Source organism: Zeus faber, assembly GCF_960531495.2.
Source record: "Zeus faber genome assembly, chromosome: 17".
Taxonomy (NCBI): Eukaryota; Metazoa; Chordata; class Actinopteri; order Zeiformes; family Zeidae; genus Zeus; species Zeus faber.
Window position 1 is genome coordinate 15,313,284 of NC_137204.1, and position 19,925 is coordinate 15,333,208.

A 19,925-nucleotide genomic window follows, 5' to 3' on the forward strand; every position below is an offset into this window, starting at 1 on the left:
GGAAAAAAAAAAAAAAAAAATTACGGTAGTTTTTTATTGGACTTTTTATTGAATTATAAATAAAGTGAATCATAAATATATTCTTATATGCGAACACAGCTCTCCGTGTGCCCGGATCCAAAATCATCCAATTGCACAGCCGGAGAGCCATGGAGCCGTTGGGTATTTGGAGCCGTTCCTCCAAATTAAAACAGTGTTTTTAGTTTTATTTGGAGGAACAGGGATGGAGGAACTCATGCCCCATTCCTTGGTGCATCACCCCCATAGAATATTCTCACTGAACAGCCGAAGGGGCTTCTTTAGAAGCCCTTGAAGGATGGAAGACAGTAAATGATAACTAAACAATGATTGTGTTTATAGTTCATATCACTCCTGTAACTTTCACCAGCATATATATATATATATATATATATATATATATATAAAATCGTCACAGCCCTATTTGCATTTCGCCCCCATGAGTTGTATTTAAGAAATTGATTGTATAACCTGTTTTTCTTTTACGATGCAACACTTTTTTTTTTTTTTTTAATTGCCTTTTTTTTTTTTTTATAATTTATTTTTAATTGTTAGTATTAGTTGTTCAAAACTCTTATTGTCGGTTAACACACACACACACACACACACACACACACACACACACACACACACACACACACACACACACACACACACACACACACACACACACACACACACACACACACACACACACACACACACACACACACCTGCTTTCTGCCGTGCAGCCTGCTGTGTGTACTGTAATGCTGTCTGCAGCTCCGATTTTTCGGATACCAAGATACCGATGGTCTGAATGTGAACCTGGGGAGACAAACACGAGTATTTTTGAGATATGTCCATTTAGCCTCGATGATGTACACGAACATATAGTTTACACATTACATTTTCTACTTCTTCTTTCAGTTGCTCCCATTAGGGGTCGCCAGCGGATCATCTGCCTCCAATACCTTCTGTTCTGCGCATCTTCCTCCCTTTCACCAACCGCCTGCATGTCCTCCCTCACCACATCCATAAACCTTCTCTATGGCCTTCCTCTTTTCCTCTTGCCTGGCAGCTCCATCCTCAGCATCCTTCTCCCAATGGAACTCTCATCTCTCCTACACATGTGTCCAAACCATCTCGATCTCGCCTTTCTCACTTTAACTTCTAAATTCCAGGAAATATTCAAAGGTGATGTCCAGCCAATCTCACAGCTTGTTTCCCCCTTAAAACAATTTCTAATTGAATAGATATAATTTAATTGCAATTACTCATTTCAGAGACATAGGCCACATACACCGATCAGCCACAAAATTAAAACCACCTGCCTAATATTGTGTGGGTCCCCTCTTGCCAGCAAAACAGCTCTGACACGTCGAGGCATGGACTCCACAAGACCTCTGAAGGTGTCCTGTAGCCATCGAGGAATACCGCTGCCATGAAGGGATATACTTGGTCTGCAACAATGTTTAGGAGGCGGTACGTGTCAAAGTAACATCCACATAAATACCAGGACCCAAGGTTTCCCAGCAGAACATTGCCCAGAGCATCACACTGCCTCCGCCGCCTTCTTCCCATAGTGCATCCTGGTGCCATCTCTTCACCAGGTAAACAACGCACACGCACCCGACCATCCACATAATGTAGAAGAAAACGTGACTCATCAGACCAGGCCACCTTCTATTGTTCCATGGTCCAGTTCTGACACTCACCTGCCCATTGTAGACACTTTTGGCGGTGGACAGGGGTCAGCATGGGCACTCTGACTGGTCTGCAGCTACCCAGCCCCATACACAGCAAGCTGTGAGGCATTATGTGTTCTGACACCTTTCTATCAAAGCAGCATTACCTTTTTCAGCAATTTGTGCTATAGTAGCTCTTCTACAGGATCAGACCAGACATGCGTTTTGGAGATGCTCTGACCCAGTCATCTAGCCATCACAATTTGGCCCTTGTCAAAGTGGCTCAGATCCTTACGCTTGACCATTTTTCCTGCTTCCAACGCATCAAATTGAAGAACTGACTGTTCACTTGCTGCCTAATATATCCCACCCCTTGACAGGTGCCATTGGAATGAGATGATCAATGTTTTTCACTTCCCCTGTCAGTGGTTTTAATGTTGTGGCTGATCGGTGTGTATGTAGTTGTGGTTCCTATGCTTCCTTCAGCGATCCATTGTTACTTGCTGATTGCATTCAGTCAAGGGAACCTTTACCTGGAGTTGTTCTCGCATGGCTCCTTGTTCCTTCGCAAACCTCTGCTCAAATTCTTTTCGCTCCTAATGAAAGAAACAACCACAATAAAACTTCTATTCACTTCCATAAAATCACTGATGAGTGGAGGAAAGAATTACGGACAGACGCAACCAAGGTCTTTACCTTCTGTAGCTGATCTGTGAGGTCCTGAGAATTTTGTGTCTGTCAAATGCAAAAAGAAAAATTGATTTACGTTATGCAACGATCTAAACTCATCTCACTCTGCATTTAAACTGTGACTGATAAAGTGGTCAGAAATGTTATAACCGCAATGCGATCAAAACAATTAATGTTTTGTTTTGAACCTTATGGCAGCGCATTAGTGTGCTAAGCAAGCGAGAAATGTAAATTGTGAGAGCTCCAAAAATAAATCACACCAATATCTTGTGCTTTCTTATGCTATGGAGAGTGAATGTATGAGCCTGCAACTTTCAAAGTCACACGGTAAGAAGCCAAAAGGTGCTGGTGTAAGGTATGTGTTAAGTCAGACTACATGCAAAACACGTACACGCACACACACACACACACACACACACACACACACACACACACACACACACACACACACACACACACACACACACACACACACACACACACACACACACTCTCTTACCAGCTGGTCTAGCTTGGTATGGAGCTGAGAGTTTGTTAGGTTGCTGGAGTCAAGGGCAGCTGACAGTTCCTGATTGAGACTCTATCACATGCACACATGCATTTGGGGGGGGAATAAAAACAAAACATCATCAGTAAAACTGAAAAAAAAAAAAAAAAAAAAAAAAAAAAAAAAAAAAAATATATATATATATATATATATATATATATATATATATATATATATATATATATATATATATATATATATATATATATACATACACACACACACACACACACACACACACACACACACACAATTTATAAACAGAAACCGTAGTACCTACGTGTGGTGCAATATCTGCTTATAATTATGAGGAGATCGAGCAGCATATAATATAAAATATCAAAATATAAAAAAATAAATATATAAAATATTAGAAATCATCATAACAACTTATTATAGTGTTATTCTGAAGATAAATGCCATACCACATACACCACAGAATAAAGTTGACAAGAGGACAATTTATGATTAATTGACTTTATCACACTAGCTGAGAAAAGGTTATGTGCAAAAACAGAAAACCAGTTTATGAGTTATAACATCAAACAATTTTACTTTTAAGAGGCTGATGCTTCCAGTGACGTGACAAACTGAATCTATTTTAAACCGGCAGCTTAATTGGCAATTCATTTTTTGAATAGAACAATTTGGAATGGATCTACGAGTTGGTTTACCTCCAAGTCACAAACAACACAAAAATCCCTTACCTCCAGTTCTTTTGCATTAGCAGGAGGTGGTGCAGCGTCCCCGTTAACGTATGCTGTGGATGACTAAAATGACAGAAACACACAAAAAAGAAGAAGCCACACAAAATACTTGAATGTGCAAAACATTGGTCAGAGTGTCCATCTTGTTTTTTTCCTCAAAGAGTGTCAGAGCAGACATGTAGAAGATGTCCTTAGGTGAGAAACGATTTGTTCTTACGCCTGAAAACCCCCAAAACATGTCGCAGGGCTTCATCGAGGAACCACATTGGCACCTTTCAACATGGACGACTGCTCTATAGCTCTGCGCATTCAGGGCGCATGGAGAGCCGTGTTCGGCCGTTTCACATATAAAAAGGTTTGGGGAACGAACCAGGATTCATCAGAAAGAAAACATGATTCATGAGACCAGGTCACCTTCTTTCATTGCTCCGCGGTCCAGTTCTGACGCTCACATGTCCATCGTAGGCGCCTTCGGCAGTGGACAGTGGGTCAGCATGGGCACTCTGACCTACTCTGAGCTGCGGCTACTCTCTTCCGTCTCGACTTCTCCACTCCCCTTCACCCTGTGTCTGCTCTAATCGGCTGTAGCTCGTTGCATGGCTCCCCGAAAGGGACCAGATATTTACCCTGCTTGATATCTTTTGGCCGTCTGCCAGGCACCAGCGAGCTCCCGCATCGCGTCTTTAACAGTTTATTTAACAGTCTTTAACACAGTGATCTTTGCTCACAGGAGCGAGTGCTGATTTGACCGCGACCTGGGGCTTTGGTCGCCATCTCCAAATAACTAAAATAACAATAACGCAAGTGAAAAATCAGGCCAGAATCAGATAGTTTGAACTCGGCATTAGATGTACAATGTATATAAGGATTATATTGAATAATATACAGCAGAACATACCAATTACTGCCGCTACATCTGGGCTTTGTGAGACAAACTGCAGATGTCACAAGCATTATTATAGAAATAAATTTGGGCTAAAGTCCTGACATGTGTGTGATGACATGTATGTGTTTGTGTGGGAGCGAGAGGAGCGCAATAAAATTTGGGATTGTAAAATCTACCTCAGAGACAAGGCCGTTCAGTTGCTGGGAGAGCTGTCTTAGGCTCTCTGTGGAAGACAGTGGTCTAAAAGATAAAACAAAAACAACCTCTGTCAAACCACAACACTTTGCAAGCTATAACAAAGTCATTTTAATAGCGCTGTATCCAACACCTCAAAATAATTAGCCCTGATGGGCTCAGCAATGTACACGTCCAAATTTCAAACGCTCACTGAGATACCTTAGCAGTTACCGCGTCCTAAGAAAAGAGTTGCATCATTTGAACCTTCCTTATAAGCGGCTGAAGTAAATAAAATCGTGGTGGAGCTTGTGTTATTGTTTGTTTTTGCTCGCAGTGGAGGAGTCAGTGGAGAGCCGAGGAGGGGGGAATTGACTCACCTGTTTTCCTCTATCAAGCTCCTGTTGCCGTTTGTGTCAGGGAAATTCTGCAATGAAAGTGAAATCGACAAAGAAAAAAAAAAATAAAAAAAAAGCAGAAGGTAGACACCGTAAGCCATCTGGATAGAAACGTAATTTACCAAGACGGAAAGAAAATTGGCATACAACAATAACCACCAAAACAAGCACAAAAAAACCTGAAGTTATTATGTTACACCTTTCTTCAAGAGACGTACAGATTTTTAACAGACAAAACAAAAACAGTGATGGATGTTAGGATCTTTTTTTTTAATGAATCAATTTAGAAAAAGAGGAGAGTCTAAACGACAAAGCCACATAGCGTACAGACACACCTGCTGTTGGGTGTTGTGCCTGACAGACACAGAGTTATTAGCGGTATTAGTGCTGGAGGAGTCAGACACAGGCAGGCCCTGAACAGCCTCTCCTTTTGGCTCCTCCAGCAGGAGGGGAACAGGAGAACTCCTGGCTTCAACGTCGCCATACGCCTGAAGTGCCCCACACACACACACACACACACACACACACACACACACACACACACACACACACACACACACACACACACACACACACACACACACACACACACACACACACACACACACACACACACACACACACACACACACACACGTTAGTTCAGTAATAAAAACAGAGGTGTTGTGTGGTTAGAGCAGACACACTACAACCAACACAGAAAAAAATGAGTACATAAAATATACAAACATTAGGCCTGGTGAAATGACAATATGGTTCAAAAGTAGCCAAACATATGAACACACTGGTTTGGATCCAGGATGTCACAAGAATTGATAGTTTAGTATCCAGATGATGGCAAATTTCAGAAAAATCGACCACATTTTTCTATAGTATTTGCAGTACATTGGTGGACCTGCTCCGATGTCTGACGGAGCACAAGCTGTGACGGCTAGGAAAGCTGCACAAGCCACACAAAGAAAACATATCTCTTGATTTTACTGAATGCATGAATGAACACTAGCCTACTTGAAAATCACTTAATGCAAGCACAGTATTGTTTGTTACTTAATGCTTCAAGACTATGCTGAAGTGCACAGGATTTCCTTCACCACAGTACGTAATTGAGTATTGAGAATTACATTGGTATTTGACAGCAAATCTCTGGCATTGTGACATCCCTTTTCCAGTTAGGGAGATGGATGGCTGCATCAAAAAAAAGAAGTCCCGGTGCACATTTCACAGCCATGCAAAAACACTGGATAATACCTAACAAACCTCATGCTCCTGGGTATACCGACTGAACTCAGTACGCACATCCATCAGGGCGTTTACATGCACTTGAATAAGCTGATCATAATCAGGTTAAGGCAACACTCTGAGTATTGCAACTGTCGGAATTAAAAAAAACAAAAAAAAAACCTTACCCAATATATCTTGCTTGAGTTTAACTCGAGTAAGCACGACTCGACTAACAGACCTGGATGTTCTCCTCAATCCATTCCATTTATTAATGGAATGATACTTCCATTAATTCCATTTATTGCGGCATGTAAACAACTTTACCTGGATACGATCCACATATTCAAACTGCGATTTGTGCTGCATATATTGGACCTGGAAAGTGTTGTTTCGGCAGATAAACAAGGGACACCATGGCAACCCCAGGTATATGTGCACACTTTTGGTCAGAAAGTGAGACCAGTTTTATGTTGAGTTTGATGAGGGAGCTAAATATAGTGAGACGTTTGGACGGGCGCAAGAACCCAAATGGGGATATATTCAAGAAAGTGTCCCAGAAGATTGTAGACGGGAGATTTTTTTCCCTGGACAGTAAAGCATATACGTCCCGTCAAAGACTACGCCACTCGGGTTTTCCAGTAATCACATTACTCCAAACGCATGTAGACACATAAATCCCCTTTTTACGTGAACTGAACTATTAAGCTTAATCGGGGTATTGGGTGCATGTAAACCCACTCAGTGATAGAAGCTGTGAATCAAGACTCTGAACAGTGAGGAAATCCTTTCCTCCGCTGGTGTTGTGTACTAACACGGTCTCTTCCCATGAACTTGAAAGCAACACGACAACAGAGAGAGAGAGAGAGAGAGAGAGAGAGAGAGAGAGAGAGAGAGAGAGAGAGAGAGACAGGCGAGAAAACAGCCAAAGGTCGGATAGAGAGGGATTGAGAGAGGCTCACCTGACGTTTGGCATAGGGAGGAAGGGCTATTCCATTGCTCTGATTGAGAGCTTTCAGAATATTGTCAAACTACAGGGGGGGAAAAAAGAGACACAGGTGTGTGTGTGGGGGGGGGGGGAACAGGCGTGAAAAGGAAGTAAACAACTCAAAGTGGCAAGCAGAGACAGATAGGAACACAGAGGAAAGGGTTACAGGAATGGGTGGGGGGGAGCAGTTTGGGGACAGGCCGGTGTTTGTAATATGATGGGTCTTGGAGCATTGTGAACACCAGTAACAGGGCTTTCTCATGATATTTGACGGTGCCTCTGTGATCCTCTTCACCTCCTTGTACAGATTTCACTAACTAGGGCCACTGGAAAGATTTATTTTATATGTATATTTTAATAAAATATTTCTGAACGATACAAGTTTAGGCTGGCATTGTTTCAAGAGGTAGTTTTTATGTATAGTAAACACATAAGCAATCTGTCTATTTCATAAATCATGTGGTGAAACAAGCCATTCAGATTTGGGATCCCTTCCTATGTGACCTGGTGCCTCAGTAAGGAAAAAAAAAAAAAAAAAAAAGTATGTGGTAGATAAACTGTAGGCTGAGGAACATGATCTATTGTGCGTTACTCCAAACAAAAGCAATAAAAAGTGTGTTTTTATTGTAGATGTATTTATTTCATTTATTTTCAGGCCCCCTATGAGCTTGGAGCATGCCAACAAAAGTCGGAACAAACTTTTAAATGAGGCCTTGTAGATATCTTGTAGAAAACTAATATGAGTTAAGATTCAGCGACTGGATGGCTTATTTCTCGCCTAAAATTTGTTCAGAAACAGATTTTTATGGACCGACAAACCGGAAGTCAAGCCAAACCCCGTCGGCTCACAGAACTAGGGGCCTCAGTAGGGTGGCGCCTGTTTCCTGGAACAGGGTGGTTTGGAGGCATGTTAGAATGGCCAGAATGTATAACCTGAGTGGTATCTTCAGTAAAAAAATAAAATAAAACATTTTTTGGAGACCTCAGAGACTTAGATTAACGTCTTGAATATTAACATAATAGGTTCCCTTTAAGATTTCAGTGGATTATCGCTGGTTTCGGCTTGGGATGCACAGAAGAAGAAGAAGAAGAAGAAGAAGAAGAAGAAGAAGAAGAACAACAACAACAACAACAACAACAACAACAACAACGACGACAACAACGACAACAAGAACAAGAAGAAGAACAAGAACAAGAAGAACAAGAAGAACAATAAGTTGTAGTAGTTTTGTAGCATGACTCACATTGTCCGGAGAACTTCTGTCGGCCAGTAGTACATCAGGTTGACTTCCTCCTTTCACCTTTCTTTTCTTCTTGGCCCCGACTCCGGCCGTGTCTCCTCCTCCACTGGCAGGGGAACCCTTCTGCTGAAACTCCTTCAGCTGAGCATCGCACAGAAAACAGGCTGTTCAAGCTAACAGTATCAGGAGGGCTTGTTGTTCAGGGTCAGCAGGGTCAGCAGCCCTCTCTGACATTCAAAACATTACACAGCAAATCCAGCTGCAAACGCATGGCCGATGCTGACGAGACAAGAGTTTTACAAACATGACTAAATTATTTCTGAAAAAAATAAAATAAAAATAAAAAAGCTTCCTCACAGCTATCTTCCAAACAACACACTGCACAATTCAAAAGATCTTCAGACTGGCTATAGATAATTAATAGATATTGTTTCCTTGAAGGAACGACTGAAGGATGATAAGAATCTCCCTTCTGCCTTTATTTGATTAAACTGGCGTGCAGTCTGTCACAGCCGTCACGGGTGAGTGACGTGGGGACTGGGTGGTGCCCCCTAGTTGGGTGGATTACAGTCCAGGAATATCTTTACAAAACTCTACTCTCTTTTATTCCCCCCAGAACATCTTGGTTCACCCTCTTCTTTACACTAAGAAGGTCACCGTCTTTTCTCAAAATTATGCCTGTTTTTTTGGGGGGGTTTCTTGGGTCCCTTGAGGTGGTGGGGGTATATCTTTCATCCGAGTCTTCGGTCCTTTTTGTGAATGTTCATACATGTCAGGTATCATCATATCAGGGCTAACATCAAATAGTTGACAAGACGGGTTGACTGAGCTCGTTGGTCGGTTGGTTCCAAGAAAACAAATAAAATCCATTCGGGAGCTGCGCATTGTCTAAATTAACCATAAAACCTATATTGCTGGACTGGTGTATGAAACACTAGAGGGCTTTTAATTTGAAACCAATTTTCACAAAAATAAATGTTCAGTCTCCTCGCTAGTTGCTCCGGCACATTCAGAAGAATAACAACAGCTATTGATGAACGTATTTTGCCGTTAATTAACAGGCGATTCGCTTCATGCCTGCGCGCATGCGCCGTGCAGCACTTGTAAATTACATTTATATTTTAAAGGCTGGTTCTAAGTTATTGTGTTGGTGTTACTGATAAATTAACAAAACGTTCAGTCCCCATGGTGATTGTTCCCACAGATACAGAATAGGGATGTTCCTAACGACTAATTTCCCTGACCTTTAAATGGAAGTTTAAATTTAGACTCCAAAAGTCCGAAAGAATATTGCCTATATTGTAAAAAAAATTAATTGCGTACATTATAAGAGCCATTCCAAACTGCTAATCGCATTCTTCAACAGTGCTGGGCAGTAACACTTTACGGATGTTACGGATTCGATGTGATAAAGGAGCTTGTGTGTGATCACACTGAGTCAATATTGACATGCAACAGTATTTTATTTGGATCAGCGGTAGGCTACAGCTTCTTGTTTTCAAGAATGAAGATGTAGACACGTGAGGTCCCTTTTCTGTCAGGGCGAAATGTTTGCTGGGGGGTCGCCAGATTATTTTCTGAACATGCACAAAAATAGGAAAACGTGTATTTTTTTTTTCACAAAATCAAAATACATTGTCATCATTGATGCGTTTGGTCACACATCGAGTGGTGGAAAGTAACATTAACAGCTCATGAGATATAATGTTTTTAAATATATTAAAAACCATAGTGGCACAAATTATAATTTTTCTGCACTGCAGTGCAGTCAGCGGGTGCACTGCACCCCTAACTCTAAAATACAGGTGTAGGGTCCGAGTGCCATTTTTAATAAGAAAAATCATAAAATGTAAGAATATAAAGACTTGTCTCTATAGAGACTGGATGTATTTCAGTTTGCAGCTGAGCTCCACGGTTCAGACTCGCTTTTTTTCCCCCCCGAATGTTTTTAGTTTTTTTCTCCTTCCCGAAAACAAATGATTTTTTAAATAATTGTACAAAATAAATATTCGTAAAAAAAACACTATTTGTGCTTTATTTGGAATAGACTCCACCCCTACTTCTCGGAAATGTTACTGCTCCCATTCCCACACACACTTCCATTCACAGCTGTACCGACATTTTCCCAAATTATACTAGATTGAGAGTGAGGACATTTAGGGAACAACTTTGACAGAATTTTTTTTTTTTTTAAACAACCTCAGCACCGCTGCGGGGCGGGATCAAAGCTGCAGCAATCGTGACATCTGAAAACAGAAACATCTGTACTATCCAAACCGCGGGTTTTGTGTTCCCTCGCACTTCTCGTTACAACCTCATCGTTTGTAGATGCATTTTCGTAATCGTCGCGCCGCATTTCTAGTTTATATCCGTGATTGGAGAAATCGTATTTTCCTATCATTTGGGCTCATTGGGTACGTCTGCTGTATGTCAGGACAAATATGTCACTTGATGTGATGACGCTAATGTGATAGGGACAGCTGCACATACGGCCCCGCCCCCAAGCTGTGTCGCAAATTTATATTTGACGTCATGGTGCTTTACGTTGTCTGCGCGTGGGAGCGAGTGTAAGCGTATACAAACAAGGACGGAGGGAACGTGGGGCTTCGGGATATTACTCATTGGATGGATGATGGATTATAACGGGATCTGTCCATCTGCTGCCGCGACTACATACGATGAGTGTTGACGGCCTCGTGTCTCAGTACATGTAGAAGACACAGGCGGCATCAGTGGTGGAAGCCTTAGCGGCGCTGGCCGGCCATTACCCTGACATTCACACAGTTTTTGAGGGGAAAGGATGCAAAACCCATTTTGTGGGGTTTAACGGAAAAGGAATATAACCAGTAGAGCAACAAACAAATGATGGCGGGGAGTAATGAGTAAAGTAATATCACTTCAAGAGTAACGAGTAACACATTAAAAAATAATAAGAAGAAATGAGCCCGAACACTGTTCTTCAATAACCAAATCGTATTTTAAATGCAGCTTTCCCAGGCATACCATTACGAGGGGAGACACCGGGAAAACAATCTTCCATCCGCCTTATGTCGGTGCAATGTCAATATGTCATTAAAATGTGTACATTAATAAAATAGTAATGGGCCTTAAAGGTCGATATTCGATAATATGGAATAACGCGATATTCACTACTTTCATGTGTATTTTTTCCCCCCACCCTGGTGCACAGTACATGTACAGATTTTATTATTACTACAGGGTAATAACATATTGCCTTTTTTCTTTTACATTCCTTAACGTGTTGTTTCGATATTTTCTGCCTGTTTGCTTTGACGCGAGCTTCTGCAACGCCGCGATTTTCCCTCTGGGGTGACGGACAAGGTACCTATCAATCAATCAATCAATCAATCGATCAATCGGTCAATCGATCGACCGATCAATCACTCTAGATTGAACCTCACTCGCGGTTACACGCGTACAACACGACCGCTCGTCCCGGGAGACGGCAGCGTTTTGCTCAGAGTCCCTGAATGCGGACGGGACACATTTGGAAGCAGCGGGGGCCACTGAGCCGGGGCCGCCGGGGACCCAGCAGCACAGCCCGGACACTGAGAGGTGGTGGAGGAAGAGGGGGGGTGGGGGTCAGCTGTCATAACATTCCTCGTCATCTCAAACCAACTAACTTGGTTACGGTTCTGTGAGGGGGGGCTTTTGTTGACTTAAATGCGCCGTTCCGCAGTCGTGTTACAACAGTGTGAACCATTATTTCAAAAAAAAATAAAAAATAAAAAATAAAAACTCCGGCGACGTAGCGAACACCTCCTGCAAGTCGACAGTGCGTTAGCTAGCTGGCTAGCGTTCAATAGTTAACTCGGAGCTAGTATCCATGGCCGAATCCTGATCAACGTTTCAACGCGGAGGGTTGACCGCCGGCTGAAATGAAATTTAAAAAAAAACAAAAACGAAAAACAAGCAGTGCGCCGACTGTTGAATCGCGCAGGAGTAGCTGTCAGTCGAGGGCCCCAAAAACGGTCCTCGGTCTATCCTGCGCCGCGCGTCCGCAATGGGCAGCGCCAGTCACGGGACGGACGACAGCTGAGAGGTCGGAGGACGTGTAATGTTGACAACACCGCCCGCCCGCCCGCCCGCCCCCCCCCCGGTTCGGGGAGGAAAAAAAAAAAGAGCTACCCCGACAACCACAATCCACAGGACGCGAGCGAGTTCCGACATCCCCAACGGCGCGTCGGCCCTCGGCTTGTTTTCGTCATGAATTTACCTTTTTCTTGGCTGCAGCGAGTTTGGTTTGCCTGCTCTGGTCGGCCATCCTGTTCGTCTGCGGGCTGAGCCCAACCACGTCATCAGTCGGTGCTTCGCCGGGTCGCGCCGCCGCCGCCGCTCCTCCTCCTCCTCCTCCTCCTCCTCCGCCGCCGCCAGGGGGCGTGGGGAGCCGGATTTAAAGGCCCCGCGTCCTGGGTTTCATGCGTGCGGAATTAGGTCCCCTGGAAGGGGGGCCCCCCGGCACCATCGCTTTCGTTCGGGATTCAAGATTCGGGATTTTTGTATTCGTCGCATGCGGTCGTACGAGCGGGGGCGCGGTGAAGTGACGAAAGGCGTGTCGGCGGAGGAATCGGGAACTGTCGGCTGCCCGCGACTCCAGCAACCTGACAAGCTCTCACCTCCATACCAAGCTCGACCAGCTGGTGTGTGTGTGTGTGTGTGTGTGTGTGTGTGTGTGTGTGTGTGTGTGTGTGTGTGTGTGTGTGTGTGTGTGTGTGTGTGTGTGTGTGTGTGTGTGTGTGTGTGTGTGTGTGTGTGTGCGTGCGTGTGTGTGTGCGTGTGTGTGTGTGACGTAAGCGCCATCAGAGAACGTACACTAACAACTGTCTGGATCATGTCTTCCACTCTTGTATCCCCGACTGTATTATAGATGGATATGGAATCCTAAATAAATAAAGTTATCTTATCCAACAATAAAACATTTTTTTCTCAGATTAGGGTCCCAGAAATAAAATCTTATCAAATGGTGTCTGTGGCCTAACACAAATCAAACTTGGATCCGTATGTGCAAAGGGTTGAGAGGGTTCACCGCTTTGAACGTCCCGTATCAGCTGACTGAATTTATACAAATGCTCCATGAGTTGTGTCATCCAAAGTCAAGGAAGAAGGGAATATGTTGCCTTACATTTGAAAATATTATTTTGGATTCAATTTCATGCAGTCCAGGCTGCTCCACTTTCAGCTCACTGCGTAATACTAGTAGGGCAGAAAAAATTCAAATGATAAAATCCAGAGATCCTCTCGGGAAATAAATATCACAATGAGAGACAAGCCGATGAGATTTAAATCTGTCCCTAAAGAAGTGGAACACCGACCAACCCCATCAAGCCCAGATCTAGAATATATGTATGAATTCAGCTCTACATGGCAAAGAAATTTGCAGGCCACAAAAAAAGACACCTTTTATTTCCTTACAATCCTGATTACCATTCAATTCTAGCCAAATACACATATTCATAATAGCAATCCACCATTCAGACCGAGAGCCAACTGGACTAATATTCGGTCCATCCGTGCAGTTTTCAGTCAACTATGAATTGCTCTTGTATAAAATTGTAATTAGTGATATAAAACCTCAGCTTATCGAACATATTGACCACAGCCCTTTCTTACATTGTACATTTTCTTCCATTCTTTGGATTCAATAATATTGCAATGTTTCGTATTATATCATATACACTATATTATTATTGTCTTGGCTAGTACCATTTGCTTTTTTGCCTTTTTATACCATACAATAGGATTTTTATCCCATCCATTCCTCATATTTGTCAGTAACCATTATTAATGCTGCAAATAATGCTAGGGAGAAGTGTCTTCTTATACAGCATCTTAAAGACTTCCTATAGATGGTTGCTTACTCCATTTCCTGGTAAATATTAATTGTTATGTGTATACTTCATTATAAACACACGGAGAACCGCAAATACAATGATGTGTTGTGATGACAGCTGGCACAGTGACTTCCACGCTTCGCTTTCCTTGAACCCCGTTGACTCCACCTTCCCGTGGATCAGTTCTGGCGACTGTAGTATTAGCAGTTCACGCCCATGGCTCTGTGAGGGTCCAGGAGTACAGTATGTGTGAGGGAGCGTTGCAGCCGTACGGTCAATAGATGCTCAATAAATACTTGGGGGAGATCCGTCTACAGCGCTACCTTTCAGCCACAGTGACAACATGGGCACCGGTCCACCAAAAGAGCCTTTCTGCAAACGATGACAGCATGGCACACCAAGCACCCCTCGGTGGGGACGCCATGCTGACCCACACCTCTGTGCAGCACCTTTTCGGGCTCTTATTCTCTGTTCTCTTATTTCTGACCCTTCCCGTTCGGGCACGGTTGTATTCTTGCCGCTGAACAATTACTTCGGCCGAATATGGCATCACACGTCTTATTATTAAGTTGTTACATGATAACATTAGGTCAACAGTAGAGATATGAGGGCCGGGCGGTAACGACGCACTTATTAAACCTTTTGAGATCATGCTGCACTGAAACCCCCCCCCCCCCCCCCCCAAACATATGGGCTGCGTTGCATGCAACACTGTCCCCAAAACAGTGCCACGGGAGCGTTACGGTCCTTCATTTAATTTAAGCGTGTATCTGAAAACGTCATTTTCTGAGGCGGTGAACACAGCATCGTAGCAATTGTCGGCCCGCTGTAATTTCCCGTCAGGCGCTTGCGTGCGTCAGCGTGTGACGAGCCATTGGCGCCGCCACACAGCAGAACTGTGACGAACATCTTTCGGTGGATCGCACGCGGGCGTGTGCGCGTCCCGAATAACCTACGACCTCGTCGTCGTCCCGGGCGCGGATCCCGATTCGAGGCCCCTACGAACCGCAGGACGCGAGGCAGGAAAGCCCTCACCCACACCCCCCCCCCCCCGACCCCGCAGAGCCGTCGCACAAGCTCCGCGCAGCGCCGCAGCGGACGGCGCCGGCGGCCAATCGGCGGCGCGGCGGCGAGGCGCGACCGGTGACGTCGGCCGCTACCCGACGTGGGCCAATCGGCGGCGGCCAGCGTGCCGGGCGCGGCCAATCAGCGGCCTCCAACGAGCCGCGCGGCAGCCAACCGCGGGGCTCCACGACGGGCGAGGGCGCACGGGATATATACGGGGAGCGCCATTGAGGCGGCGTCACTTCTTACGGAAGGGAAGTAGAGCGGACGCGGACGGACCTGAGACGCGACTCCACCGACTGACTGACTGACTGACGCCGCATCCAGTGCCGCAGTGAAAGGTAATTCAAGCAACATTTACTTTCATACAAACTGCTGTTCCCAGCCCCCCCCCCCCCCCCCCCCCTCCAATTAAACGGCGTGTTTTTAGCCAGCTAAGCTAATAATAAACGACAGCTCTTGTCTTGCGGTTTTTAAGTTGACCTTTTTTTATTTTTTATTTTAGTTTACAGTGTGCTGCGGTTGCTGGAACCGCGTGTTTGTGTTTCTAAACCAACCAACAAAACGTTTTATGCAAAACAAATCGGAGAATGTGGCTTTGCCCGGCTGCCTGTCGGTGAATTGGGGTGTGTGGGTGGGAGTGGGGGTGGGGGGGGGGCGGAACTAGCATCTATAGCTCCGTTAGCTAGCGGACCTGACAGCGGGAACCCACCCCAGCTGCGAGATCTACATCTCCCCCAAACCCACAATGTCTGCGTTGTCTTTTCTACTAAAACCGCTACGGGTGTGAATTGTCACCGTCAGCAGGCGGTTATTTTACAACCCGCCTAGCATTAGCTTGCGCCAAGTGCTCGCGCGAAGGTCCACGTCACGCACATTGAATTGAGAGCCACGTGTGTTTTTCCCCCGTCTCCAGACCTACCTAGACCTAGTAAGTTGAGTACCAGGAAGATGAAGAGGCTGCTGTGTGTGGTGCTGCTGGTCGCCGGCACCGTGTTTGCCGATGATGACGACAGGAAAGAGAACGTGGGGACCGTGGTCGGCATCGACCTGGGGACCACCTACTCATGGTACAGTCGAACGCTTAAGCGACTTGCTCTGACAAGCCACGTTGAAGTCAATCCAGTCGGTGTATTTCATTCTTTTAACTGTCCTTTAGTGTTGGAGTTTTCAAGAATGGCCGGGTGGAGATCATTGCCAACGACCAGGGAAATCGCATCACTCCGTCCTACGTGGCCTTCACCACTGAAGGGGAGCGTCTGATCGGTGACGCAGCCAAGAACCAGTTGACCTCCAACCCCGAGAACACAGTGTTTGACGCCAAGCGCTTGATCGGCCGGTCCTGGTCAGACTCATCTGTCCAGCAGGACATCAAGTACCTGCCCTTTAGAGTGAGTCTTTTAGGAATTGTGACACATCTGATTTTGACACCCAGAACATCCCACATCTGAATGTTGACCTTAAATGAGGTAGTACTGTAGGAGGTACAGCCTAATTACTAATCGGGTTCTCTTATATATTTTTTTCTAGGTCCTTGAGAAGAAGAGCAAGCCTCATATCCAGGTTGAAATTTCCGCTGGCCAGTCCAAAACCTTTGCACCTGAGGAGATCTCTGCCATGGTTCTGACTAAGATGAAGGAGACTGCTGAGGCTTACCTGGGAAAGAAGGTATGGATACTTGTTGAACGCATGATTGTGCCTGCAAACAAACAGTCCTCTTTTTGTGATGTCACAAGGGGGCGGCACGCTTGTAATTTCACCAGTAGCTGTTTAGTTTCCTCATTAAATTATATAGGGCCCCCTATTGGGTACTTGTGTTTTTAAACTCCCCCCCCCTCAATGTGTTTTCATAGGTCACACATGCAGTGGTCACTGTCCCTGCCTACTTCAATGATGCCCAGCGCCAGGCCACCAAAGACGCTGGAGTCATTGCTGGTCTTAATGTCATGAGGATAATTAATGAGCCGTACGTGTCATTAAATGCTTCTCTCAAATTGCCCACGTTTTATCAAATGTTTAGCTCAACTTTAAACACAGAATGTTTATAATGTTTTCCTCTTTTTATCCAGAACCGCTGCCGCCATTGCTTACGGGCTCGACAAGAAGGATGGCGAGAAGAACATTCTCGTGTTTGACCTGGGCGGCGGCACTTTCGACGTCTCCCTCCTCACCATCGACAACGGAGTGTTTGAGGTGGTGGCCACCAACGGTGACACTCACCTCGGAGGCGAGGACTTTGACCAGCGCGTGATGGAGCACTTCATCAAGCTGTACAAGAAGAAGACCGGTAAAGATGTGCGCAAGGACAACCGTGCTGTGCAGAAGCTGCGTCGCGAGGTGGAGAAGGCCAAGAGGGCCCTGTCTGCCCAGCACCAGGCTCGCATCGAGATCGAGTCCTTCTTCGAGGGCGAGGACTTTTCCGAGACTCTGACCCGTGCCAAGTTTGAGGAGCTGAACATGGTAAGTTAGCGAGCCACAATTGACTTTTTCCCCCCCATGTTGTGTAGTATTGCTCACAAAATATTGTATTAAGCTTTTTCCCTTGACATTTTATTTTTATTTTAGGACCTGTTCCGTTCCACAATGAAGCCTGTACAGAAGGTGCTTGAAGACTCTGACCTGAAGAAGCCTGACATCGATGAGATTGTGCTCGTTGGAGGCTCGACCCGTATCCCGAAAATTCAGCAGTTGGTGAAGGAGTTCTTCAACGGCAAGGAGCCGTCCAGGGGCATCAACCCAGATGAGGCTGTGGCCTATGGAGCTGCTGTTCAGGCCGGAGTGTTGTCAGGAGAGGAAGACACTGGTGGGTCATCATCCTGAGACAGTCCCATTTGGTACACGTCTGTGCCACTGCACTGACTTGGTGGTAGTACTAGACCAATGACAGCTTATGCTTATGGGGGGTTTTTTTTTTTTTTTTTTTTTGGGCCTTCTCTCCACTTAAAGGTGACCTGGTCCTTCTCGACGTGTGCCCCTTGACTTTGGGTATTGAGACCGTCGGAGGAGTGATGACCAAGCTGATCCCCAGGAACACCGTGGTGCCCACTAAGAAATCCCAGATCTTCTCTACCGCCTCAGACAACCAGCCCACTGTCACGATCAAGGTCTACGAAGGTATTGAAACAGGTTTTATTCATATGGAACTTAATTGGCACGTCTTACGTAATAAGAGGTGCATTGCTTGTTAATGTTTGGTATTAACTTATTTTAATGCTTTTTGGAGTGAACAATTTAGGTTGAAATAAAACATTCATTCTCATTTTAGGCGAGCGTCCTCTCACTAAAGACAACCATCTGCTGGGCACCTTCGACCTGACCGGCATCCCCCCCGCCCCGCGCGGCGTACCCCAGATCGAGGTCACGTTTGAGATCGACGTCAACGGCATCCTGCGCGTCACCGCCGAGGACAAGGGCACGGGGAACAAGAACAAGATCACCATCACCAATGACCAGAACCGCCTGACGCCGGAGGACATTGAGCGCATGGTGAACGACGCCGAGCGCTTCGCCGACGAGGACAAGAAGCTGAAGGAGCGCATCGACGCCCGCAACGAGCTGGAGAGCTACGCCTACTCCCTGAAGAACCAGGTGGGCGACAAGGAGAAGCTCGGCGGCAAGCTGTCGGACGAGGACAAGGAGGCCATTGAGAAGGCGGTGGAGGAGAAGATTGAGTGGATGGAGTCGCACCAGGACGCCGAGCTGGAAGACTTCCAGGCCAAGAAGAAGGAGCTGGAGGAGATCGTGCAGCCCATCGTCAGCAAGCTCTACGGCAGCGCCGGTGGCCCCCCACCCGAAGGCGGCGAGGGCGAGCAGGACGAGAAGGATGAGTTGTAGGCCGGCGGCGGTGGTAAACTTGGGTCTCTCGATAACCCCCCCAGCCTCTCTGGTAGCGGCACCTAGATGTACATAATGGACAAGTTTGGACTCATATGGTGAGAGGAACGGCTGGGAAGGCGCAGGGATTAAAAAAAAAAAAAAAAAAAAAAAAAAAAAGGGGGGGGGGGGGAAGTGATCACATTGAATCTTTTGGAAAGACATTTTGAAATCCATTTCATTGTGTGTGAGGGGTGTTCTCTTCGCCGTGGGCGGAGATTTTTGTTAGCCCAGTTTCGAGGCTTGCTGCTGTTGTTCTCAGGCAGTCTTAAAGGGGATCTTCAGAGGCGAGGGGCTTAGTGGGGGGCGGGGTATATTTGGGGGGGGCGGGGGGCGGGGGGGGTTCAGGCCTCGGAAGTATTCACAGGCAATGTAACAAGTTATTTATTGAATTTGGTCATTGTAGAAACGCCTTTCTACTGGAGACATTGAAATAAATGTTTGATACAACTTATGGTTCTCTTTTTTTACATCGATGGTGGACTTTACCACTCTACCTCTTTGTGTGTGTGTGTGTGTTTGCCTTGTCAGTTATGTACCACATGCATGTGTCTCCATCTTAGATATATGAAAGTTGTGCAAGCATCAGTCATCAAGATGG

The 19,925-nt window shown here is 45.4% G+C and overlaps 2 protein-coding genes across 2 annotated transcripts in view; one reads left to right on the plus strand and one right to left on the minus strand.

Moving 5' to 3' along the window:
• The window catches only part of golga2 (golgin A2), a gene marked incomplete at its 5' end in the record, with an annotated part of 29,936 nt that extends 17,082 nt beyond the window's left edge, over positions 1–12,854 (minus strand). Inside the window, 12 exon segments of the mRNA XM_080017385.1 lie at positions 732–825; positions 2,219–2,281; positions 2,382–2,420; positions 2,875–2,955; positions 3,630–3,692; positions 4,692–4,755; positions 5,070–5,116; positions 5,423–5,575; positions 7,268–7,336; positions 8,538–8,675; positions 12,772–12,824; positions 12,827–12,854. Of these exon segments, the coding sequence (XP_079873511.1) occupies positions 732–825; positions 2,219–2,281; positions 2,382–2,420; positions 2,875–2,955; positions 3,630–3,692; positions 4,692–4,755; positions 5,070–5,116; positions 5,423–5,575; positions 7,268–7,336; positions 8,538–8,675; positions 12,772–12,824; positions 12,827–12,854 (892 nt within the window).
• Positions 12,855–15,655: 2,801 nt separating this feature from the next.
• On the plus strand, positions 15,656–19,612 carry hspa5 (heat shock protein 5). The gene is made up of 9 exons (XM_080017782.1): positions 15,656–15,792; positions 16,368–16,521; positions 16,611–16,842; positions 16,982–17,119; positions 17,305–17,417; positions 17,521–17,911; positions 18,017–18,254; positions 18,398–18,565; positions 18,717–19,612. The coding sequence occupies exons 2-9, from the start codon at positions 16,403–16,405 to the stop codon at positions 19,283–19,285; spliced, it is 1,968 nt and encodes a 655-aa protein (XP_079873908.1). The 5' UTR covers positions 15,656–15,792; positions 16,368–16,402; the 3' UTR covers positions 19,286–19,612.
• The last annotated feature ends 313 nt before the right edge of the window (positions 19,613–19,925 follow it).